Below are 26,710 nucleotides of genomic sequence, written 5' to 3'. Positions count from 1 at the left end.
AAAACAGATTTTCCCTGTAACAAGATGAAGGTAAGCTCATTCTTCTGGCTTGTTTCTAGAGAGCAAGATAAAACGTAAAAGTAACGGTCTTAATTTTCTAACTTATTTTCTTTTAAAATTTCTTAAGCATTTTAAGAAAAACCTCTTAGATTTTTATTTGCAGTAAGGCCCATAAATAAGATGGGTAGGAATGAAGTTTGACAAACATTCTTTTCTGCTCTCCTCTTTTGATAGTACTCATCACATTGCCTCTCTTCCTTGACCCTCAGGTTATAATTTCTGATTAAACCTCTTGCACCGCAGTCTTAGTCACGACTAGTGTCAAGTTCTGGACTCCCAGTGCGGCTTATCCTTTCACTCACACTTTGTGGCCACTTTCAGCATGAAAAAGTGCCCAGAGGCGGACATTGCTCAGACAGGGGAACTTACAGGAGCAGGAGAGAGAGTCAGAGCTGCAGATCTGAGGGACTGCTAGGGAGGGTGCTGGGGACCTAAAATTTGTCAAACAGTAAGGGGTGGGGGGGAGATAGAGTGAGGGGACAGCATGGGAAATCTGGGGATAGAGGGAAGAAGAATTTAAATCAACAATCTTTTTTAGTTGTTGTTTTTGACCAGTGATACTTGCTAAAAACAAATATTGAATCCTATCAAGCTTTCCCCTTCATAACTGTGTAACAGGGTTTTATCATTAACGAATGGGTTACTAGCAGGATATTTAGACCTTCAAGCCAAAAACATTCAAATGTTTTTGGGATATGAATTGTGTCTGGATTTCAGCTATGCTATTTTAAATTTAAAAAGAATTTTTTTTCTTGTTTTTTTCTAAATTTTGTCATGCATTCCAATAGTGACATTTTCTTCTGGTTTGAGGAAGAGTCCTATAAACAATTGTAAATTCTTTCTAGTAGTAAATGTGTTCTGTAACTCTATCCTGGGACATCTAAGCCTGACAGAATTTGTTGTAACTACTCACAGCTCTAGGACTATGAGTTCAAATTTGAATTCACTACTGATAGTCATGAATGCTATACATAATACAGAATTTGATTATGGTCTGCAAGGTTTTGTAGAATTTGGAGATGGTTCAGGCAGGTGGCTTAGGCTCGATTTCAGAGTGTGGAGACAGCTCTATAACATAACAATGGCCATGTGATCCAGCAGATGAGGCATTTGATTTGTTATTTGGGAAGCCAGAGTTTGATTGAATCTGCTGATACTTTCCGGTGTAACCTGGGACAAACCACTTTTACGTCTTACTCATCCCGTTTTCCCATGGAGAGGTGAATGCTAAATGGTAGTTAAGTGAAATGTTGTATGAGAATGGAAATGTTTCCTTCATGATGTACTTTGAAATCTGGGATTGAAAAATGCTGTGTGAGATTACAGTAAAGTGGTCCGTATATGAACAGAAATATAGCTAGGTTTTGATGTACAAAATTAATATGTAGGAATAGATTCTGAACACATTTCTTTCTGTTTTGGTGAATAACCATTTGATGAGCAAGAGAAAAAAGCCCTTCTCTGAAGTGAAAAGATATGATTTTTAATTAAACATTAAATAATCATGTGACATATCTCTGTTGCTTCTAACACAAACAGCAAAAAAGCAACAAAGTGTTTCTAAAACAGAATGATGGGAATGCCTTCAAAAGTATATAAAGCAAATAGGTTTATTAATTATTTAGCTCCCTTGCAGATAAAGCTAGAAAAAAGGGGTTAGTGCTAAAGTAAAGAAATGAGTACATATTTTAGGAGTTGAACACTATATCACAAATTTTTTGTGTTTTAGCTAGAAGAACAACACCCCTTTTGGAATATATTAAAAATAGAAAATTAGAAAAGCAGGTACGTTCAGACTTTTGCCTGAAGTTCAACATTTATGTTTCACATGGTTTTCCGTTGGACAATTTACAATCAATCATTTTGAATTCTTCAGAGAATACGAGAAGAGAAAAGAGAAGAACGAAGGCGGAGGGAATTGGAGAAGAAGCGTCTACGGGAGGAAGAGAAAAGGAAGCGCAGAGAAGAAGAAAGACGTAAAAGAAAAGAAGTGGAGAAGCAAAAGAAGATTTCTGAAAAAGAAATAAGAATCAAGGTACCTTAATGGAAAAAATCTCTTCTCCTGAAGTTATACAGAAGTTCCTTTGGTCTCTCACTTACGCTGTTTATGCAGTGTGCTACAGTACAGCGTGGAGATACCAAACCAATTTTGCCTGGAAGAGGAAGTAAGGTAGGGCTTTGACTAAGAAGCATTGTGGAAAAGTGTGACTAATCACCTTAGGTACAATGATGTGCTAATGCAGTTATGACAGGTAACTCAGATGTCTTTACACAACACTGCCACATTTTATGCCAACTTAACCTGACAGAACCAACTTGTTCTGTGCTAACATGTTGGAAGATTGTTGCAAGTATGGCTTTAACACTTTCTGTCATGTAAATCTTCATCTGGCCATATGTGCGGAGAGTTTTTTGTGGTTATGCTCAGAAATTATTTATTTTAATATTATGCTTAACCAAGTTATGACAGAGACTTGCTAATTTCAGGCTGTGCTGCCTTATGACATCCTGAATGCATGCACTTTTAATGACTTTAATTAGGGAGGTGTATTTTGTGCTATTAAGTCTGGACTTTTAAAACCTTATTTGTATAAGATGACATAGATAAAAACTATTCATCTGAACTAAATTTTGTAGTATTGGAAATATTTTATAGGCTGTTTTGGAGAGGAAAGTTGGTATAAGAGTCTGTAGTTTAATGCAAAGGCACATAGACTCACTCCAGATCCTGTGGGGAGAAGCCACAGAGCTGTGTACTTCTTTCCTCTTCCTTTTCTTCCTGAACAACGGTTGCCTTCACTTGGATGTATAAAAAAAGTAAGTTCTGAAGCTGAATTACAGATTTTTCATACTTAGGCATAAAGAAAAACATTTTAGAACTTCAGAAGAAAAGAGACTTATTCTTTAAAATGTATTACCCAAAATTGGTTGTCTAAAAGACCCTAGTATTTATGACATATCTGTGGCAATGTGACCTTGAAAGCTAGTTCTGTCTCCGAAAGAGAAGGGCAATATTACCTGAGAGAAACATTATGAAGTTTTAAATATTGGAGAAGAATAATTTGCGCTTATTTCAGAAAAAAAAGGTGGGATGAAAAGACTAATGATATGTTCTTCTTATTCTTGAAATGTTAGAGAAATAGTTTGAGACAGTTGGTCCTCCTATAAAGATTGTTCCTGTAATGCTAGACACTGCTCAAGCCTTGTGTTGCTTATTTGTTGTGAAAGGAACAGACTTCTTAGAAATGAAAAAGCATTGTGATCTGTCCTGCTAACAGCATAATTTTTTCCTCAGTCTGTGTTTCTGTCAGGGTGTATTTATACTAGCACCTACTTCTATATGCCAGTCTGTCCCAAGTAGTTCATGTGTCACACATTTTATATATAATATTTCGTGAAGTATTAATTCTGTTCTTTTTGTCTTAGAGGTTCTGCTTTTTATTTTATTGGCAATAACATTGAGCTCTGTTGTATGATTTCTAAGAAATTGTAAACCACAATAATATCTTTATATATAAAACTTAGAAGAGTAGGTAAGTGCTTTCTCCAGTATTCTCGGCATATTTAGAAGTGTGCAGGTGAATGCCTGCTAATGACTGTCACACCTTAGTAAAAGAGCATTTTAGCTCTCTTTAAATAACATTTAAAATTTTGTACTTCACAAAGTATATTCCTAGCATTTAAATATCTTCAATCTTAATAGGTTTTGATATATTTAATACATTCTTAAAATGTCTGTTGCAACAGAGGAGAATAGTTTTACATCACAATGTAAGCAAATATTTCTTAGCTTCTTAAGAAGCCTGAAAAAGGAGATGAGCTGGCCAGTGAAAAGCACAAAGAAAAAGGTGAAGAAGCTGACATTGAAGAAAACAAATGGGATAAGTCACCTGGATCTGGGAGTATAAAATCCAAATCATTGGAGGGTTCACTTAAAGAACTTAAGGAAAAGTAAGTAATACTTATCTTTTAGGCTCCAAGCTAGATCCTAAATGTTTTCAATTTGGAGGCTTAAATGTGATATAAGTGGTGTGTTGGCTGGGTGTTTTGTCAGCAAGGAACTGATTTCGTTCTGTGTATGAACAAATCTCTCACTGTCCTTTTTGTAAAAGTGTGTAGTAACAGCTTACTGACCTGATGGCAGTATTAGTGCATGCAATTTGTTATTTTTGAAATATTTTGAAATCCCAGATTGGAAGGATTTCTGCATGAAAAGTCATTCTGAGTTTCATTGTTATTTCACCTGCTCCCATCAAGAGCTCAGGTAAGGCCCTCCTTCCATTACTGATGTCAAATTGGCTAGGATGCTTTACTTTTCCATCACACTTTCTTCATTTTTGCTGCAATGAACAGATAAATGTGTTTAATAAATGGGACAATGGCAGAATAGTTAAGGTGTGAATGACAGCCTTATGATAGTTACTTGCTGAAGGTTGTCTCTGTCTCCCACTGCCTTTTGTGTTGCATATGTAGTAGTAGGAACAAGAGGTATAGCCCAGTTCTATAACTACTGTAGCCTAGAAATGTCTTACAAATGTTTTCAGCAGCTGGTTCTCATGTTGTTTGGCATGTATGTCCCATTGCAAGCAGGATTCACCCATAAGATATTTAGGATACATTCCTAATATGCTGCTGAGATAAGTAATACTTTGTTCTTCAGTAGAGTTTTTCAGTCAAGCTCTCAAAAGTACTTTGCAAAATGAAAGAACTGAATCTGAGACATATGCAACATGTACATATGGACAAACTTGAGCATTTAAATAGTTTATGTAAGGTATTATATACAAAGTATTAGAGGAAGTTTTCGATTGTGCTATAGGAGCCTTGCAGTCTACCTGCATATTCCGAGTAGTTTAAATTTTACCTTTGTCCATTTAGGTTCTTGATTTTTATGAAAAGGATGCAGATGTTCTCCTAATGGCAGATGATAGAAAAATAAAGAAACTTTGAACAATGGAAAATAAAACCACTGAATTTGCTAACTGAAGAAATGGTTCACCAGTAATATCCTACATGCATTATTCATCTCTTTTGTCTCTGAGTAAGGACTTCAAACATGGGCTCAGTGTTTCAGTATGTTAAGTATGTCCTGAAAGATGCTCAAAACTTCCATTTCCTATTCTCTAATGGAAATTGAAAATATTCAACACCTCTTTTGTTGATGTTCTTCAACAAAGGAAACACAGAACAGGGTCAACAGAAACACTTCCAGGGACAAGTCAGTTGTTTGCCTATGAGGCTTTTTATGTAGTAAGCTCTTGGTAGTGCCATATAACATTTTTGATATTGATCTTGTAAGTTTAATAAGGCATTAATGTAGATTTTTCCAGGTGTAAACCAGAATCCTTTTGGCTGTGCAAGTACAGTAAGTGTTACCTTGTCTTTCTAAGTGCTCATCTCATCATGACTATTAGTGAGAGTTGTCGTGGTTTAACCCAGCAGGCAGCTAAAACAACCACACAGCTGTTCATTCACTTCCCCCACAGTGGGATGGCAGGGAGAATCAGGAAAAAAAAGTAAAACTCGTGCGTTTAGATAAAGACAGTTTAATATGACAGAAGAGAAGGATGATAATAACAACAGCAACAATAATAACAACAATAATAATAATGATAAAAGAATATACAAAACTAGTGATGCACAGCACAATTACTCACCAGTCACATACCACTGATGCCCAGCTAGTTCCCAAGCCACGGTCTAAATCCCCGGCCAGCTTTCCCCAAGTTATATACTGAGCATGACGCCATATGGTATGGAATATCCCTTTGGTCAGCTTGGGTCAGCTGTCCCAGCTGTGTCCCCTCCCAACTTCTTGTGCACCCCCAGCCTCCTCGCTGTCGGGGCAGTATGAGGAGCTGAAAAATCCTTGATTTGGTGTACACATTGTCTAGCAACAACCAAAACATTAGTGTGTTACCAACATTATTCTCATCCTAAATCCAAACCACAGCACTATACCAGCTGCTAGGAAGAAAATTAACTCTATCCCAGCCAAAACCAGTACAGGGTGATTAAGTAATTAGCTATAAGCTATTTCAACTGAATTTAGAATTAAAGTTTTAACTACTTTAAAACTTTTGTCACTGCCCGATAAATCAGTAATAAACTGTAGCTTTCAACTCTATGTGGAGGAGACTGAATTACCCGCTGGAAACCATGTTTTAAGGCTCAGTAGCAATAGCTTTCTACCACGAATGAAAACCTCAGTAAGTGCATGAGTGCACATTGTCACATACAGATTTGAAACTATACTAACCAGAAGTATGCTTCTATTCTCTTTACTTCCATTTATTTCTGCTTGGTTTTTGCTGGCTGTGTAACTTTCTCTTTTGCTTTAACTTTGTGATTACGTTATTGCCTGTTCCACCATTTTCACTCTTGCTTGCCTGTTCGCTGTGACTGAATTTTAGAAAGCTACTTGAACCACTCTTGTACTGGAGTTTGTGTCCCCCTCAGCAGCCTACCTCCAGGCACGTTCATTCCTTCCTCAACCACAGCAACAGGCAGGGGAAGAGACAGGTATCAGGCAATGCTACAGCAGCAGATCTAGATGCATCTTTCTGGCTTTTTGGAAGATCATGTTCCAAAGCCTTGCTAGGACTTGGAGTAAGTGTCTAGAATAGCATATTAAACCTGAAACAAAACAACTTATAGCCACATAACCCTTGAGAACTGACAAGAGTATTTTATGTATATGTGTCTATGTTACAGGTACAGTATCTCTGTAATTGCGATTCAGGTGAAAGCTGGGATGTTGCTTCCACTTGGTGAATGTGTTATGCTGACACAAGCACAGTCTTGCAAAATGCTGAACAACTTACTCATCATTCAGGTTTTGTCACTGACCTTCAGCTCTTCCTGAAATGGGGAACCTATCTTGGCAGCCCCCCCAATACCCAAGTTCATGGCAGAGGCTGACAAGTTTCATGGTTTTGTTCTTTAAAAAAAAAAGGGGATGATGTAGAAAGATACACTTTTATTCGTATTAAACCATTCTAAATGCAAAGCTTATTACACCATAATACACCATTAGAAAATCTCCATCCTCTCTGATTCTGCCTGCTGATTCCCAAAGTGCGAGCAGACTGTCAAAAGCAACTGCACTGTTTCAATTTTAAGTATTTATACATATGAAATATATAAAAAGAAACTACTGGTATTTGCTCCTTTTAAAGTTCAATCTCTTCTGTAATCTTTCTTCACTATTTGCAGTTTCGGTTTATGAGAGAAGGACTCACTGTCTGAACAGGAACAATGAAGTGAATTGTATTGAGACAGGCAGCAAAATGTTGCAAACTAACAGTCTTTACAATATGCATCCATTGCAGCATAGCAGAAATTAAGTGTTATGTTGTGGTAAGGTAATGTTCTTTCACCTAAATAAAATATGCGAAGGTAGGCTAAATTACTTGGAAACATAATAAACAAAAGCCTGGAACATAAGTATTCATTTTCACAAGTGCCTTCCGCAAGTTGCGATGTCAGTGAATATTTTTTTGTTAAATAAAGTCATAAAACTTTACAAATTGATACATGATACCTGCACAATTCCTTCAGGCCCTGAGTGTTCCTGTTCAAGGGACTACTCATATACATGAGTCACCCCAAGAATAGGCCACAAGAACTAATTGCGCAGCATGTGTTTATGTGAAGAAGAGTATTGGGGAACTATTTGTGGGATTGCAAAGAGGGATGAAAGTTGAAGAATGGGCCTTCCACAACAGTTGCACAAAACTTTTTTTTTTTTTTTAACTTTTTTTTTTTTTGCTTGCAAAGCTTTGTCTGCTGTTTTGAACTGAATGTATAGTCAAGGGCTGGACATACATGGATGAGACATTCAGCAAAATTGCACGCAACCCCTTTTAATGAGAAAAAAAGAGCCTTGCCATACAACTGATGTAAATACTGTTGAAGTCAAAGGAAGGCTTTGTATTGTGTCCTTCATCAGCTTTTTTTTTTTTACTGTTAATTGCTTGGAATTTCTTTCTTTTTGTACATACTCATAGGTCACAAAATGATAGTGACAAAGAGCAAAGAGATTTGGAGAGAAGATTTCGAGAAAAAGAACCTGAAAGACAAAGGTATCGATTGGATGATGGCAGAAAGCATAGAGCTCACTATGAGTTTGACAAGTTTGTGAGAAGGAATGAAGAAGAGCTGAAATGGGGGAAAGGATACAACCAAGACAGAGGAAAGAAAGGGAACTACAACTACAGCTTCACTGTGGAGGCAGTAGACAAACTGGGTAAAGAGGACAAGTGTGATGACATGGCATCCAAAAAGGAGCGCATAAGAAATAAGGTTCTTTTATTCATTTAGGATAATCTTTCATTAGTTAAATATGCTTCAAGATCACAGGTTTTACTTTTGCAAACTCAGCATAAAGATGCTTTTTCAAAAAAAAAGCAATTCTTTATTTCATTTTCAGTAAAACCCAGACTTCTTTTTACTGTTATCAGAGGACAACAGCAGTTAAAATAAGCTAAGGTCACAGGTCTCTGCTCGCTCATATTTACAATATACAGAGGACTTCCTGTCTTCCTTTCAACCCTAGAATTCTTAGAGTGCTATTCTTGGAAGCCTTGTATTTTATGAGTATACTAAAAATTGTTATACTTCTGATCTGCAGTGAAGTTTAAAAACTGTAACATACTAGTCTTTTTAAAATGTACTTCCGTTACACAGCTCATAAAGTAATTATATTATGGATTGGCTCGGCATTGCTCAATAGTGGAACTATAAGGACTTAAATAAATAGCTAATTCAGACCATTGTGCTTAGAGGGTGTGAATGTGCAAATTCTTCAGTATTGTGTACCCGCCAGTACGAAAAGGCTGTCGTTTGGTTAGGACAAATTATCCTCATGGCTGTTGTCAGGGAAAGAGCAGGTGCAAAACCAGTGCAAGTGGGGCCTGTAGCAGGGTGTGTAGTGGAGCCGTCCCTTATTGTCTCCCAGAGACGTTGGTATCATTTTTCTCAGACCGTCTGATTTCATGGATGTGCCAGGGTCTTTTCAGGAGGTGGCTCTCCTTGTCACCCTCATTCTCTCTCCTTTCTGATCCTAGATTTTCCACAAAAGATGACCGAAACACTGTTTTGTGCAGGAATTTATTCTGCATGTGAAACTCTTCTTTCAGACCCAGTGACTGATCCGTGATGTGGGCTGAGGCTGCCAAGGAGTAAATTGGTCACGGGCAGAGTGAGTCTGTATGGAGTGTGCACAGAGCAAGTCCAGGTGGACTGGCTCTGCGTGTCAAGTAAGTCACCTTGTGCAAACACGGAAAGGCTGGTGTGCCCCGCTTTTTGTTTATGCAAAGGTCAGCTGGGCAGTATGGGTGAGATTTATCTGCATATACACATTAGCCACTTCCACATACACCAGCGGCTCAAGCTGTAGAACAGTCAGAAAAATGGCTAGTTCAGAAACAGGAAGATGGGAAAAACAATTTTCCTCATGCTTACCATGCTGCTCTTGAAATCTGGCAAAATAATCTGCAATCTTGGAACTGGATGGGGGGTCTTGAGGGCCTTTTGTCAAGTCTTAAGAAGCCACCTGCTTTTTATTTCTTCCTATCGCACTTCTGGTACCTCTCTGAGTCTCTGGATTAGTCCATAGTTCAAGTTCTAGGTTTGTTCCCTAAACAAAATAAGCAATATCAGTAAAATTTTCTGCAGTGTGGTGAGGAAGAGGGACTCTTTACAAGGACATGTAGTGATAGGACAAAGGGTAATGTGTTTAAGCTGAAGGAGGGCAGATTTAGATTAGATATTCGGAAGAAATTCTTCACTGTGAGGGTGGTGAGGCACTGGCACAGGTTGCCCAGAGAAGCTGTGGATGCCCCATCCCTGGCAGTGTTCAAGGCCAGGCTGGATGGGGCTTTGGGCAACCTGGTCTAGTGGAGGGTGTCCCTGCCCATGGCAGGATGGTCGGAACTAGATGGTCTTTGAGGTCCCTTCCAACCCAAACCATTCTGTGATTCTATGAATGTAAGACTAAAAGACTAGAATGACTTCAAATTATAAAGAGAGATGGAAATATAGTTTGATGGAGATACAATTTGATGTAGGACAATTCCTGTGCTCTGCCACTGTCTTAAAATAGGCTGTCTAATTTCGTTTGCCAGACTTAACACAAGACTTTGATCTAAAAGCTCTGGTTTTGGTGAATGTGTTGCTGCATAACATTAAAAACTACTATTTGTGAGAGTAAAATACTCTTTCTACGAAACGATGTCTTAAGCAGAGTTTCATTATTGAAATTTCAAGAGTAAAAAGTACTCTCAAGAGCTATGGAACGTCACCATTTGCAAGTTTGAGGTGTCTTTTCCTTGTGAACTGGCTCCTTCTTCCATTTTCCAGTGATCAAATCAGCGTGTGTATGATTGGATCATTCAGAAAGCCTGCGCATGTTCAAATCATATTTGTTTATTATCAGTGGCTGAATTCTTCTGCTCTCATACTCAGCATGGAAGGCACAATGAAGCAGAGCAATAACTCTGCAATTTTATTTTGATATATGTAATTAAAATACGCACTCCGTGTTTAAGTTGTGGTAGTGATTGATGATTCGAAGTAGCACTGCACACATATTGATTGGTAAAGTTCAGCTGAGGATAATTTTCTAGCTGTTACCTGCTAAACTGTTCTCTGGTTTGTTTTTTTTTTTATGCTTATATTTAATATTTGTCATTTATCTGCTGAGTTGCAAGTGTGCAGGCTATTGTTCTGCTCAGCTGATGTTAGTGAAGGTAGCAACATTAACAACATTTTTCAGAGTTTTACCTGTAATACTATGTTTGATAATTGTCTGCAGTATTTCTCCTTGTTTACATCAGATGTACCATAGGGTTTTTAATTTTTCAGCTTGCTTTATTTATTCAAAATGCTTGGCTCCCAAGAATAGTGTTATAAACAAGACAGATATTAAATACTCAATTTTCATTACACTCCATTTTTGTCCTGGGTCTTATGAAAAGTAAAGTGATTTAACACGCAGTCTGCTTTCTTCACAAACATTCATCACTTTGAAATCCCACACATGTATCCCACATGGGTTTCTCAGAGCGTTAATCACATCTCCCTCCTTCTAGGATCGGCCGGCCATGCAGTTATACCAGCCAGGAGCTCGCATTCGAACACATACGGGATCTACAAGTAAAACCTACGACTGCAGTGGGAAGTCCTTTGAAGATGCTCTTGATAAAAAGTGTGAGGCAGATAATTCAGCTGGAGGTGGTTCTGAGAAGAGCGAAGAAGCAGAATAAAATGAATTGGAGGAAGGACTTGTGAAAAGGGGTGAACTTAAGATTCAGTGTCATCACAAAAAATCCATAGGGCTGTTTCAGAACTCCACAGGCGATTGCACCAACAAAATTAGAATAGGTCTGCCTCTTACTTTCTGTAAAATAAAGGGGAGAGTGATATAAAGTATCTTACAGCAAAGGAATATAGTTGCTTTTTTACAAAAAGCAGAGCAAACACTATTTGCCTAGTTTAAAAGCAGTTCAATATTTTATTAGATTTACCTTGAAATAGAAAACCTCTGATAGTTTTAAAGGAGTATTTGTATAAGACTTTTCAGAAGCTGTTTCATCTTTTCAAGTCTAAAGAAATGAACCGTAGATTTGCATCAGTTTGAAATCTGAGGCACTTTAAATGTTTGGTGCATGACCAGAGGGGCACAGGACCCCTTCCTGCAAATGGCAGCGGCAGGGAGTTGCAGTCAGACTCGGTGGGACCGGCCCCGGGAGGAAGCTCTGGAGCCAGTAGTGTTTGCAGGAGGAGGCCCACAGTTTGCACATTTGTGAGAAATGTCCGTTGGTATCTGTACCTCATTGTGTTTACATTGTTTTTCAATTAACTATAGTGTCAGATAAGTGTTAGTAAAGCTCCGAGTATGTTGTAAGAGAGTTCGCCATTCTCTGAGCCACTTTTGCCTTTTATGTTTTAATAGATTCCTGTGCTTAAAACAGAAGAAAGCTAACGCAAACCTCAGCACTTAAACAATATATCCAGTTTTAATAAATTAGCTGGTTTTTATGGTTTTGACACTGACTTTTTAAAAAAAAAAAGTTGTTGTACAGTGATGACTTTTTATATGCTAATGTTTCATATAAGTTGCAGTTGCAGGATTTGGAAAATGTACGATACATAACTGTTCTGCAGTTCTATTTGTTAAAAAAATAAACACACATGAATGTCAATTACCATTTTGTAAGATCTAGGCCAAATTCTGCCCTCTGATGCAGGCACATATATATGTGTGTGTGTGTGTATATATGTATATATTTCTTCCACTGGTTTCAGTGATGGCCGCGTGTTTACACAAGGGCAGGACATGTTCATTTGTCTTTCATGGCTGAAAATTTCTCAGTTATCTGAAACTGAGACTTGCTTTGTCACTGAAGTTAAATAGTAAGACATTAATTTATTTTTACATCTTCTTTGAACATTTTATTATTAAGCATAACATCTAATTGTTCTAGACTGAAAAATTATTTATTGTATTTTCCCAGATACTAAGCATTAAATAAAATAAAAGCAAAAAGATTTTGACTATGATTTTGAGATGTAATCTTCTGCAATTTTTTCATCTATTACTCTAAGAAAATTAAGTAGGATGCTATGCTACTTTGTATTCTTCAGAAGCAGATAAAAATACAGTTGAGAACAATTTTAATATCAAGCTACGTCAGTGAACTGCCAGCTAAAATTACTTTAAGCTTAAGTAAAACTGCTGTTTGAGAATCGTTTGGGTTTAGCTCCATCTAAAGTTTAACTTGTTTGCCAAGTTTATCCTGACTGGAGAGAAAGGATTTCGTCTCGGCGTCCCGGCTGAGTCAGGTAGCGTTAGCATGGGGCAGGCTTTGCCCTCAGTGAAAGAGCCCGGCTTGGTCTGAGGAGAAGGAGACTTGCCAGGAAATTCTCCTGCAGTAGAGTTGGACAGGGCTGAGATCTTCAACAGATGAGGGTCTGCTCGAAAGCAAGTATTTCCCACCCAGGGGAGGCTGGAGGAGGGGTCTCACCTGCGAGAAGGACCCCCAGGATGCAGGAAAGCCACGATTTTGCACATGCTCACAAACTCGAGCTTGATGATACCTTTTGGCCAACGTGGCCTTCAGGCTACTCCCCCACCTTCACCCAAGTGCCTAGATTATGGGTACCTCTTGATAGCATTATAGGTATTTAATCACAGTTTATTTAGCAGTAATTTTCCATTTGGGGCTTATTTTCCTTATCTTTTAGTTACCAGAGACTGGATGTCAAACCTTGACTCGGTAAAAACTGTCAAGCATCTGTATCCGTCAGGTCAAGCTGCCATGCCCTCGCTGACCGGGATTCCTGCAGCCTCTTCACTTGTTGTTGCTTCCTTGTGAATGCAGCTCCCTGCACAGGGTGGGCAGACAGCCTGCCTTTGACTTCTGTATTCACATGGAAGGAATATGCAAGACATTCCGATTCGGACGTGGCGAGAGCGCTCATCGGTGTCTGCACCGCAGCCGCAACTCGAGGAGCCCCCGCTGCCTGATGGCTCAGCTGTGTTGCTCGAGGAACTCCTGGGACAACCTCTGTTCCTCAGCAGCTAACAGGCTTCTATATTCCTCCTCCATCTAAGGGGGCCAGCGGAAGGTATTGGCCACCACCAGCAGGACGGGAGCATTTCTGTAGCCTGCAAATAAATGCAGGCTTGCAGCCTGTCTTTGTGCAAACTCAGTGTGGCGTGAGAGCTTTATTGCCACAGTAGTAACTTTGTTTTGCAAATTCAGCTTTGCTGAAAGTAGATACAGCATCCCTGAGGAAAGAGAATTGTGTCTGGTTACATCGCAGCTGACTTAGGTGCCATCTGCTTTCTTGCTTTTAAAATGAATTTAATAAAAAGCTTCACTGATAGCTTCCCTGAATTTTTGTTGCCCTGTTTCTTACTGAGTCCTGAGGTCATTGACATTTTTAAAAAATATTCTGCTGCTTCTTTTAATTTAAAATCAAATGTCTGTAAGTTGTTTTCAGAGAGTCTGTGGAGGTGGATGGTCATCTGGCCAGCTGTGGTCAGCCAGCACTGCTCTTGGTGCTGCAGGCTGTTTCTCTGCCAGCCTCTGTTTGCAGCATTAGTCTTGAACAGCCCAAAGGTGTGAATTGTTAAGATGGCAAAAACCCACTGACTATGTAAAAAATTGAAATCCAAAATAAAGCATGCTTAAAAAAGGAAAAAAAACCACCCTAATTTAGTACTGCCCCCCCCCCAACCTGATGTAATATAGAATGTTAAAAATCAGCTGGAGATATGACTTGCGAGTTGGTGGTGCTGAGTCTTATATGATGAAAGGAGAAACTTAAAATTCTCCAGTGATTACTATTTATTTATAACTCTGTTTCATTTGAAAGAAAGAATACGTGAAACAAATGGGAAATTTATTGAGCCTTATCTGATAATTTCTAAGTGACTTAAAAGAATGTGCTCTGTCTTCTCTGCATCTGCTTGGGTTTTTCATTGAAGTTCATCAGCTTCTTGAAGACTGAAAATGCCATCTTCTTCTTACCAAGAGCTGGTTTCTCTCTTAACAGTTTAACTCTCTCCCAAAGCTCTTCACTGCTGCATAACTAAAAAAATAAATATTTTCCAGATATATCTTGTGGTTTACACTTCATTAGGCCACATCCTGATCTCCTGAACATGTCTCATTTGCATATCACATCTACAACTATATAAATACTATGAGACTCTCATTACTGGTTGTCACGGTTCAGTCCCACCTGGCAATTAAGCATCACGCAGCTGCTTACTCACTCCCCCTCTGGTGGGATGGGGAGGAGAATTGGAAAAAAAAGTGAAACTCGTGGGTTGACATAAAGACAGTTTAAAAGGATAGAAAAGGTAGATGGTGATGATGATAATAATAATTGAATATACAAAACAAGTCATGCACAGCACAATTGCTCACCACCCGCCGTGGTGCCCCCCTGGCCAACTCCCGCAGTTATATAGTGAGCATGATGTCACATGGTATGCAATATCCCTTTGGCCAGCTTGGGTCAGCTGTCCTGTCTGTTTTCCCTCCCAGCTTCTTGTGCAGCTCCTCACTGGCAAAGCACAGGAAGCTGAAAAGTCCTCGACTTAGTATACACATTACTTAGCAACTACTAAAACATCAGCACATTATCAACATGATTCTTACCCTAAATCCAAAACACGGCACCGTTCCCACCACTAGGAAGAAAATGAAGTCTATCTCAGCCGAAACCAGGACACTGTTACATATATAAATAAAGTATTTTCATTTGAACTGACACAAGCATAGAACACGTAGGATTGCAATTGTGAATGCATTGTTCTTTGCCCAATTCCAACTAGCAGCCTTGATTAGAAAAATTAAATACTTTCCAAAAGGGAGACTAACTTCAGAGGGGTTTTAGATGTTGGTACAAAAATGGCATATTGACTCAAGGTCAATCCATCATTGCCTCCCAGCATGTGCAGAAGGCAGGACATACAAAAAGATGCAGAAGTAGGAAGCTCTTTTTTTTTTTTTCTCTTTAAAAATGTTTATATATTCTAAAGTCAAGTATGAATATTCTGCATAAAACTTGCAGATTTTTTTTATTTTTTAATTTTTTAAATCAGGATCTCAGTTGCCAACTCTTGTGAACACAGAAAGAAGTAATGTTAGAAGGATCCAGCTGGCCAGACAGAGGGTTTAGATTACCCACAGCATGAAGGACCCGCTCTGTTACTACCGATCTGTGCCCAGGTCTCTGTCTTGTGCTGCTTTCCATCTCTGGCTACTGCAGAAATGCAAATGGTTCTACAGAATGAGACTGAAGTGAAGTCCCATCTCACATTGTTTCTTAACAGCAAACTTGAATACGAGCACTGATATCTGACATTACCTGCTGGAACTTCTTGCATGTTTTTGACAGCCGTTGAAGGTCATCAGCATCTAGAAATGACAGTATGTGTATAATTATGTTCTCGGGCATTTGGACGAGGAAATCGTAAAGGCTCTGACATAAATTAACTATGTACTCCAGCATGTTGTTGCCAAAGACATTCCTCGCCTGTCCTGTGGTATAAGAAGAGAACAAGACAGAAAAGAATAAACACAAAATAATCCTCATGTAACCTGATTATTTTAAAAAAAGTGATCATGAATGCAATAAAATTGGGTTAGGAACATGTCAATACTTTGGTGTTAGGAGGAAAGAGCTTGGGAGAGGTTGAGACTAGAGATGAGACAATAGATTGGGCCATTGCTTTATAAGCTGATGAGAAAGAGGAAGGATGAGCTGATGACAGGCTGGATGCTGGCTGTACCTGGAATTGCAGAGAGGTTCAAAACTCATCTGAGACATTGATGCAGAGGCTGTGTGGAGAGCACCTACCAGCCTGCTCCTTCTGGGGACCCCGTAGCCCCCATACACATCAATCAGGCAGACCTATGACAGTCGTCAAGCAGCAAAGAGTGTCTGCAACTACAGCCATTTTTCAGTGGTGTAAAGGCAGAGGAGGGCATTGATGTTCAAAGTCTTTCTCTTTTTTCCTTCTCTGGAGATACTCAAAGCCCACCAGGATGCCATGCTGTACAACCTGCTCCAGGTGATCCTGCTTTAGCAGGGGGTTAGACTAGATGGTCTCCAGAGGTCCCTTCCAACCCCTCCCCTTCTGTGATTCTGTGATTCACAGAGCAGAAGAGAACAGAAAAGAGATGTGAAGATGCTGCTGAGGGAGAGAGGATCTGTCAGGGCCTTGGGTGTACCAAAAGGCTCCACAGCCCCTCCCACCCTGCTCTGAGGGGCTTGTTTGGCCGGGCTCAAGTTCAGTTCTGACACAGGACAATTGTGCTTGGCCATGCACCTCCCACACCTCAACCCACCAACTTGATTTTCTGGCTGTACCTCAGACCTCCTCGTTCACCACAGACCCATTGGAGAGGACATGTCCCCTGCCTACCCTGGCTCCCAGCTCCTGCCTCCCCATCCCTTGCAGAGCAGCCATCTCTCTGCTGCTCCTGCAGCTGCTACCAAAGAGAGAGGACTCACTCCACTGACAGCATCGTTGTTTAGTTCGGAGTTGGGTGTTCTGCCTCCCCTTCCCTGAAAAGCTACAATTCAAGACACTCCATTGAAACAAAATTAAATACTCAAGAGAGGTAATTTCACCCTCCACACAGGGTAAAGTCCAAAACAATTAAAAAGGGAATATTAAATGTGATTCGCTTTGGAATGTCAAATGAAAAATGGAAACAGTTCCACAGCTGAATAGACTCGATGTCGTTTCCTAAATTTGTAACACTATCCTGCAATACAAACATTAAACTTGATTGTGTATTGAAAACCGTTAAGTACCTTATTTAAAGATCAAATAACTAGAAGAAAACACTTGGAAATGTATACAATGGGTATTTAAGACATACTTCCAATGACTTGTGATTTCTCCATAGCTACAGTGCTAGGTAACTGGTTTATTGCTGTATTCATTACAGTCATTACCATGTAATAAGAACAGAAAGGCAATTCCAGAAAGTAATTTAGAGGGCTTAAAAGAAAGAATGAAATGAAATAAAATAGCTTTCTTATATAATTATACTCCATGCTTTAAAATTGTTGACATTTTCACTGAGAAACTTCACAGGTGAATATGATAATTCTTTACATTTTGCTTAGGCAAAAAAGATAATCTAGAACTGCAAATGATATGCAAGCATGTCTCACAAGAATATTAACTAAAATGGGGGAGACTCATGAAATTTTAGCATGATTTCATAAATCAAATGAAATCCATAGATGTAGAAAAGAAAATTCTTAACAAGTTAGAAAAAAAAAGTTTAACCATACAGTACAAAAAAGTCTTATTCACTAGGGCTGAGATGGCTTCTAACACTTTATTTGTTCACTGTTTGCTAGTGCAATACTTGCTCTGTAACTGCTGATCCAGCAAAAATTCTTTATGGAGCTTCTTCACCTCCTTCGGGAAAACCTTCTCTTGACTAGGTTGAAAGGAAATCCTCCAAGTACTCCAGATCACCTACAGAAATCAACAGCATGAAAAAAGAATGGAACTTAGTTTGGCCAAAAACAAATGTGGTAAATGGGGTATACCTGATTTACGTGGAATTTAATTAAGTGCTTGATTCCATGCTAAATGGAAATGAGTAGATGAACTATAGAACCTGGAAATTAATTCAAGAACTGCGAGCTAGCTGAAAGGGCTGGCAAACCATAGAAAGACAAAACACTCAGGATGAAGAGAACCACAGTGGAGAAAGATAATTAACTGGCTTTGGGTTGACTTTACACATTATTTCCACGAATGACCGAAGCGGGAGTCAGCTAATGCTGTCTGGAGTAATAAACACAGGATAAAATGCAATAGTGCAAAATGCAAGTACCATGCTTGGGGACAAGGAGCAAGAACATTCTTAACTGAAGCCATGGATGGAAATGACCAGTTGTTTTTTGTCAGTCATGGGAAAAACCACATCCCACACTATGACATGGTTCTGTGAAAGTCAGTCACTGTCCTCAAGTGTGTCAGGCAGGGCACGTCCCAGAGACCCAGGGGAAACCTGCGCCTGCACAGCACACGCTCCTGAGACCTCCCCTGGGACACCCGAAAAGCTGCTTGCCCCGGCTCAGGAAAGATGCTTTCAAGGTAGAAGGAGGGAAGACCAAGCAAGCTCCTGCTCCCCAAGAACATGTCACACGGTAGATGGTTGCAACCAGGAACAGGGGGTGAGTTTGAACTGAAGGACACTCCTGGCACAGGAACAATGAAGATATGTGCTATATTCAAAAGGAGATGAGCCTGGGACATGACTACACAGAAGAACAGGTAGGTACCCAGCCTGCAGTGCTAGCTTTCTCCTGTGGCATCTAGAGGTGGACCAAAGGAAAAAAATTCTTCATCAGCCAGTAATTGTCGTTGATCACTACACTTTCACTACATTTTTACAGCATGTATAGGATTGATTTTCTTGAAAACTTAGCCACAACTGCTGAAAAAATACTGCTTCTATTAAAGCAGCCTGTGATTTGTGATAGATCCCTGCTAAAAGTTACCTGACAGTACTGCTGACCAGGGGGACAGGTACCAGCTTTTTTGAAAGTGCTAGTGGTTTTGGCTAATGTTTCAAAATTGCTGCAGGTAATTTAAAGTTTATTTTCCCTCTCTATTTGAGAGGGAAAGCAAAAGCGGTTTTGAGGCACTTCTTTCTTTTCCCATAGGGTAAGCCTGGGACCCTCAGGTGGCAAATGCTGACAGCTCCTGTATCAAACACATGCACAGTATGGAATGATTTTATAAGGTGGGTAAGTTCCTTTCTCAAAAATTATTTACCTCCTTCTAAGAAGAGGAATGAAGCTCTTGTGTCTGAGGTGCTTCTAAACACTTCCTTCTGCCATAAGACATAGAAAAGCAAATTACTGCTGCCACCAAACTCTTAGCTATTTCATTTCTTGACGATGGATGCTTAACTTTATGCTACTGAGATTTTTTTGTGTGTATTGTTCTATGATATACCATGGTTCAAACAAATCCATGAAGGACTTCCAAATGCCAGCAGAATGGAAGTGTTGGAGAACTTCACACTTGAAAAAAAACCCAACAATTTGTGCTTACTCTGGAGGAATTTACCACCAGAATCTTGCTCAGCAGGCAGGAAAGAGCATTCAATATAAATTGAAGAATTTAAATTATGTCACTTTTCAAAACATCTTTTAGCATTACTATGAGACTATTTGACAGCTTCCCAGGGTGTTGTGCAGTTTCAGCACTAGCAGAGATTTTTCTTTCCAGAAGTGTAACAGTGCAGTAAACTTATTTTACCTTGCTGGTGTCAGCATCAGTGAATGCTTGGGAAGACACCCGTGTCCAGACTCATCCTGCCTCCTTACCTCTGCACTGGTGATGGTGAAGCGGTGGAAGACTTTGCTGGGCGGGGGGAGGAGACTGGCAGTGGAGCTCGTGGAGGGTCTTCTGCAGAAGGGACACCATGGTGCTCGTTCCTCTGAACCTGCAAGCAGCGAAACTAATCCCTGTCTTCCAAGACTGCTTCTATCAACCCGGTGCTTCAGCTCAGCCTACTCCACGGTCTTGTCATAGTGACGATGTCCACGTATCTGTGCCAGCCTGTTCAAGAGGAATGATTAACTGTCAAAGCCTTTTGCAGGTGCACAATGTTTTTGGAAAGCCTATGACTAGAACCACAGCTATGACCTGCACAACCAGAGGCTGGGCGGAGAATGGACTGAGAGCAGCCCTGAGGAGAAGGACTTGGGGGTGTTGATTGATGAAAAGCTCAGCATAACCCAGCAATGCACATTTGCAGCCCAGAAAGCCAACTGTGTCCTGGGCTCCATCTAAAGCAGCATGACCAGCAGGTTGAGCGAGGTGATTCTGCCCCTCTACTCTGCTCTCATGAGACCCCACCTGGAGTACTGCATCCAGCTCTGGGGGCCCCATACAGGAGAGACATGGAGCTGTTGGAGGGAGTCCAGAGGAGGGCCACGAAGCTGATGAGAGGGCTGGAGCACCTCTCCTATGAGGACAGGCTGAGAGAGTTGGGGTTGTTCAGCCTGGAGAAGAGAAGGCTCCAGGGAGATCTAATTGCAGCTTACCAGTACCTGAAGGGGCCTACGGGAAAGATGGAGAGGGACTGTTTGTCAGGGAGTGTAGTGACAGGACAAGGGGTAATGGCTTTAAACTGAAGGAGTGTAGATTTAGACTAGATGTTAGGAAGAAATTCTTCACTGTGAGGGTGGTGAGGCACTGGCACAGGTTCCCCAGAGAAGCTGTGGATGCCCCATCCCTGGAAGTGTTCAAGGCCAGGTTGGATGAGGCTTTGGGCAACCTGGTCTAGTGGAGGGTGTCCCTGCCCATGGCAGGGGGGTTGGAACTAGATGATCTTTGAGGTCCCTTCCAACCCAAACCATTCTGTGATTCTGTGATATCCATATAGCACTGATACTCCCCAGCTGGCTTTGCAGTTACTCTATAGCAGCCATCGGGCTAATACAGCTACCCCTGCCAGGCTGCTGGTTCGCATCGGCATCACTGCAGCAGACTGCCTGAAATGCTCTGCTGGAGAGAAAGATAAAGGATTTCCACAAAAGTCTTTCATTTTACATAGCACAGGTGGCTTGTGTTTCTGTCAAATTTCTCTAGTTGTTGGGAGTTGGTGGAGACAAAATCCTCTAGAGTGACATCAGGATTTTGAAGGTGCAGGATGGGAGGAAAAGGAAGAACAGGGCTGCCTCTTAACATGACAGCATCACCTGATTTTTACACAGATGACTAAGGTCTTAATCCTCTGTCCAGGTGAACTTACGTACCAACATCTGCTCGCACCAAGCCACTGGTTTGCAGGGCTTAGTCAGTGCCTTCTCCTCAGGTAGAGAGCTCTGCTTAGAGAATACTCCTAGGGAAAGGGATCATCTTTCAATCAATTCAGTTTCTAACAATCAATAAGAAGGAAGGGGTGGTGAACCTACTGCTGGGATCCTATGGGTCTGAGCTGAGACGAGCAGATAGAGAAGGTCAGTTGAGTCTCCTTCATTCAAGCCTACTGCCCGGCTGTGACATCTTGATGCTGGAGGATGACTGAGCTCCCAACTGACCGGGGTGCTGCCTCCCCACCGACCTGCTGGTCCTGGCAGGGTGTGGAGGGACGCCCTTTACATTGGCTGCACACCAACAGGGATCCCTCTTCTACAGGAGGATTGCTGCCAGGAACATGCAAAGGAAATTTACGGGGCAAAAAAAGCTTGCTCTGAAAAACCAACAAGGAAGATGTTTTGCATGAGTTTTAAACAGGTATTTCCAAATTCACAGGAGTTTTTACACATTCACTTTTTGTCTTTTCTTGTAGTTCATTTTTCTAAATGTTCTGTAATGTAGCCAAAAGTCTGACAAAAATGCAATTATTCGTATTAATAATTATGTTTATTATGGAAATTTATTCTGAGCCAAATGCTCATGGCGCTGTCTGAAACTATTTTCACAGTATTTTCTTGACAGAAGGCATAGTAAGAAACTCCGTGTGACAATAACTTCTTTGAATTTTACCATTAGAAAACATTATTATTTAAAGATGTTTTCAAGTGATCAATATGAAACTACGACTTCCACATCACTCATATCCAAGGCCAAAGCTAGTTCTGCACAGATGTCAGCATGGTTTATAGTATCTGGAGGCGAATCAAAACTCTAGTTGGAAACCTTTCATAAAAGACAAGTTGCTGAATGTTTGTATTAAATCTGCTTTCCAGATCCAACTGAGAATTCACAAGAAAGAATTCATACTTCCAAAAGAATCGTTTTTACACTCAGCTATAGTTCAGTGATGTTAATTCAAAGGACAAAAAGTCCACTACTTCTCTTAAGTATTAATTTTGCCCTTAGAGGTTTACAGCGAGGGAGAGATTCTCAGATACTGTGAACCAGCATAACTCCACTGAAATTAATTTGTCCCTGTACTAAAAGAACTGGTCATCTGCAAGACCAGCAATCAGGAGCATAGCCAAAGGACAAGCAGATTTATATAGCAACATGAAATAGCCAGGTGACTACAGAAAGGAGGAAGCTAGGTCAACATTTTTCCAAATAGTCCTAGGAAGGCGAGGGTCATGCACACATCAGTGAATGAGCTATGAGAAATCACTAATGGGATGTCACTTTCCTTCCCTGACTATTGGTTTGGGCAAAAAATAAGGAATGGGGAATATGTGTTATTTTGAGGGTACTTCACTTACTGAATTAATCTGGGTCAGATACTGGATTGAATCTTCAATTTAAGCTCTCTCCAAAACATATTGGTCTTGAAAGTTTTCATCATTTCAGTGCTATAAAATTGGACATCAGATAAAACATTGCTTTCATTATTATCATTTCATTATTTTTGAGACAAGACCTACCCTATTAGCTGGTGTCAGGTAAACAGACCTGGCATTTTCCTCATTCCAGACTCAGTTTAAAGTTAAAGATCATAACATCCAGCTTACATTTCCACATTTTCAGTCTTTTTTAGAAGCTCCTGAGTGAATATTATCTGGTTCTGGCAATACGTTTCTCTTTTAGATTTTTTTTAAATTTGTCCATATGGAAGCTTATGTACAGATGTCAGCGTCATCAGAATGCTACACTTGCATTTCCAAAAGCCGTGACAAAATCTTTTCAACATAGCTCAAAAAAGTTCTGCTAAGAACTAGAAGACGCTCTTGAAATCCCTTGCAAAGATAATATTTTTGACTCTGTACCACAAGTTAGTGGAGGTGGGGGAGTGGTTTGGGTTAAGTATCACAATATGCTTACTCCATTCATTTACTTTCCAATAACCAGTCACTATTTGCCACTGTTGGGTTTTTTTTTTTGTTACAAGTTTCAGCAAAAAGAGAATGTAAGAATAATGGAGGAAAGGAATCATCAAAAATGATTAAAGAAAAAGGAAATGAGTTATGACACTAACAACTACAGTTCTGTGGAGATTCTTTTGAAATGTTAATGTTTTTGTAGTATGTGAGAGTGTTGAATGAATCAATGAAAAGCACCAACATCCTGCCCTAGGTTTTGTTAACTTTCAGAAGGACTTGAAGAGTATTAGCGGAAATACTACACACATACAGAACCTGTGTAAAAAAACCACCCAGAACCTTTAGAGATGCTAAACATATTGTAATCTCCAGTTGGGAGTTAAGTGGCCTGATGTTTCTCCTATAGTATGTGTTTCTGTCATGCTGTTTAGTGCCATTACTGATGTTTTTTTCTTCCACAAACCTCCAGTCAATTCCTCAAATAACAGCTTAAGCCTGGAGACCTGAACTTTGCTGATGAAATCAGGTACACTGGGCAAAAATATTTAGCAAAAGACCAACAAAGGTCTAATAGCCAGGAGATAAAAAACTAAGGCACTAAAAATGGACATGGGCTTACAAATCTGTTTCAGAACTACTGGACATAAGTTTAATGTTCTCAGCAGTTTCTCTTACCTTACCTGGCATGTGCACCTATGGTATAGTACTGTGAATAGGATGGGGAAGTGCTATTTTTAAGAATATATAAGTCTAACAATAACAGCATCAATGACAAATTGAATCTATAACAGCACTGAACTAAACAAATTCCTGCTGGGAGTCACGGGAGAGATATAAGACTATCTCACAGAAGTTTTATTTGTGGCTGCCTGAACTAAATATTTATATTAAAACGTCAGCCAAAATAAATAATATGGAGGTCTTTGAACAGGCAGAACTAAGCACAGCTACACAAATAATATAAAGGAGGAAATTGTCTTGGCCAAGCTTCAAGAGAGCCCAACATCAAGCTATGTGCAGCTCTGCTTTAGTAACCTCACAACGAATGAAAGTTTGACACAGAGGGACTTTTCCTAGCACTGTACTGACTGTAGCAGAAAACACAAAGACTGAACAAGCCCCAAGAAACTGATCCAGTGTAGCCCAGCACTGTCCAGGACTGATGTTTAATAACATTTACCTGATGGCCTGCGAAACATATGGTATTGACAAAGGATCCATGACTACTTTCCTGGATAAAACAAAATGTTTTCAAGTGAAAATGGCTAATAGGGATTGATGGGAAATAACCATTTAAAATTTAGGAAGAGGTTTATAAGTTAATACAATATTTCAATATAATCCAGGAAGAAATGTCTTGAAAGATGTCAGACCACAGAAGGACCATGAAGACATGATAGTATTTTAAAAAAGTCATGTTACATAAAGTAAGTTAATTTAGAAAAAAAGCCTTTTTCTGCTGTAAACTGTAAATTAGTTTACCCTGATGTTACACCTTTTGCCTACAGAAAGAAAAGGACTCAAGTCCAAATCAATACACCCCTATATTTCAACACCTTTATAAAGGTGTCTATCTGGAGCAAGGTGTGTAAGTTCTCCTTATAGTCACCAGGGATTTTGGTTTGATGTATTCATCTAACCAGAAACACACAGAGACAACTGAATTGCTCTGGGGTTTTTGCCTAGCTTCTAGCGCCCTTTCCAGGAGGAGCAGGTCCTCTGTGTCACACTCACGTGCCCTGCGCAGATGTCTCATACCCTGGGGCACTTCAAAGAGCACTCACTAAGTTTAGGCAACTGAACCGAGCCCATCATCAGTATGGCAAGTAAAGCCTAAAAGCTATGTAGATCACCCTGGAATAGGTACCTGCATTCAGTCAGTTGAATTTCTCCCTGGAGCTACACTGACAAGGTGGCATCTTAGGCATAGCATAGCATAGCATAGCACAGAATAGAACAGAATTAGAATAGACATAGTATATTTCAGTTGGAGGGAACCTAGAAAAATACTCCTTGCTGCGTGGCCTCAAGGATGTTAGCTCTGGCAGCGCTGAGCAGGACCACTTGTCAGTCAGGGCTCCTCTGCTCCCTTTTGGCTCGGTTACTGCCTGCTGCTCATGCACCACAAGATGGCTTCTCATGCCCTGGCAAGCTGGGGGAAGGAAGGCTTTTTTTTCCCCCGGGCAGGCTAGCAAGTGTCCCTGGGGTTTTCTGGCCTTCCTCTGTGGCTTTGAGCATGGCCCCTTGCCAGGGCTCCTTTGGGCCATTTTGGCCAGGTGCCTGCTGCTCATGCTTCACGACGGTGGCCCTCGTGCTCTGCATCCTGGGGGGAGAAAGTTGTCGAGACTCCCAGGGTGAGCCCAAGAGTGGCCCCCGGGGGTTGCTGCTTGTCCTCTGTAGACAGATAGGAGCAGCCTCCCATTCACAAGCCCTGGTCCTCATGGGGGACTTCAATCACCCTCATATCTTTTGGAAGGACAACACAGCAGAGCACAAGCAATCCAGGAGGTTCCTGGAATGTGTTGATCATGACTTCTTCCTTCAGGTGATAGAGGAGCCAATGAGGAGAGGTGCCATGCTGGACCTTGTTCTCACCAACAAGGAGAGCCTGGTGGGGAATGTGAAGCTCAAGGGCAGCCTTGGCTGCAGTAACCACGAAATGGTTGAGTTCAAGATCCTTAGGGCAGCAAGGAGCACGCACAGCAAGATCACTACCTTGGACTTCAGGAGAGCAGACTTTGGCCTCTTCAAGGACCTGCTTGGTAGAGTACCATGGGACAAAGCCCTGAAGGGAAGAGGGGCCCAAGACAGCTAGTTGGTATTCAAGCATCACCTCCTCCAAGCTCAGGAGCGATGCATCCCAACAAAGAGGAAGTCAGGCATAAACACCTGGAGGGCTGCATGGATGAACAAGGAGCTCCTGGGCAAACTCAAATGCAAAAAGGAAGCCTACAGAGGGTGGAAGCAAGGGCAGGTAGCCTGGGAGGAATACAGAGAAACTGTCCGAGCAGCCAGGGAGCAGGTTAGGAAAACTAAAGCCTTCATAGAAGTTAGTCTGGCCAGGGATGTCAAGGACAACAAGAAAAGCTTCTATAGGTATGTCAGTGAGAAAAGGAAGACTAGGGGAAATGTGGGCCTCCTCCAGAATGAAACAGGAGACCTGGTTACCTGGGATATGGAGAAGGCTGAGGTACTCAATGACTTTTTTGCCTCAGTCTTAACCAGCAAGTGCTCTAGCCACACCGCCCAAAGTGCAGAAGGCAAAGGCAGGGACTAGGAGAATGAAGAACCACCCACTGTAGGGGAAGATCAGGTTTCAGACCATCTAAGGAACCTGAAGGTGCAC

At 40.6% G+C, this 26,710-nt stretch overlaps 1 protein-coding gene across 1 annotated transcript in view; it reads left to right on the top strand.

The window, feature by feature from the left end:
• The window catches only part of UPF3A (UPF3A regulator of nonsense mediated mRNA decay), a 28,263-nt gene extending 14,302 nt beyond the window's left edge, over positions 1-13,961 (top strand). Inside the window, 5 exon segments of the mRNA XM_075739242.1 lie at positions 1,790-1,845; positions 1,937-2,095; positions 3,851-4,011; positions 8,070-8,364; positions 11,154-13,961. Of these exon segments, the coding sequence (XP_075595357.1) occupies positions 1,790-1,845; positions 1,937-2,095; positions 3,851-4,011; positions 8,070-8,364; positions 11,154-11,327 (845 nt within the window). The 3' untranslated portion in view covers positions 11,328-13,961.
• The last annotated feature ends 12,749 nt before the right edge of the window (positions 13,962-26,710 follow it).

This window comes from Balearica regulorum, chromosome 1 (assembly GCF_011004875.1).
Source record: "Balearica regulorum gibbericeps isolate bBalReg1 chromosome 1, bBalReg1.pri, whole genome shotgun sequence".
In the NCBI taxonomy this organism is placed as follows: Eukaryota; Metazoa; Chordata; class Aves; order Gruiformes; family Gruidae; genus Balearica; species Balearica regulorum.
The sequence above is the reverse complement of the archived record's forward strand: the minus strand, read 5'-3'. Positions and strand labels throughout refer to the sequence as shown.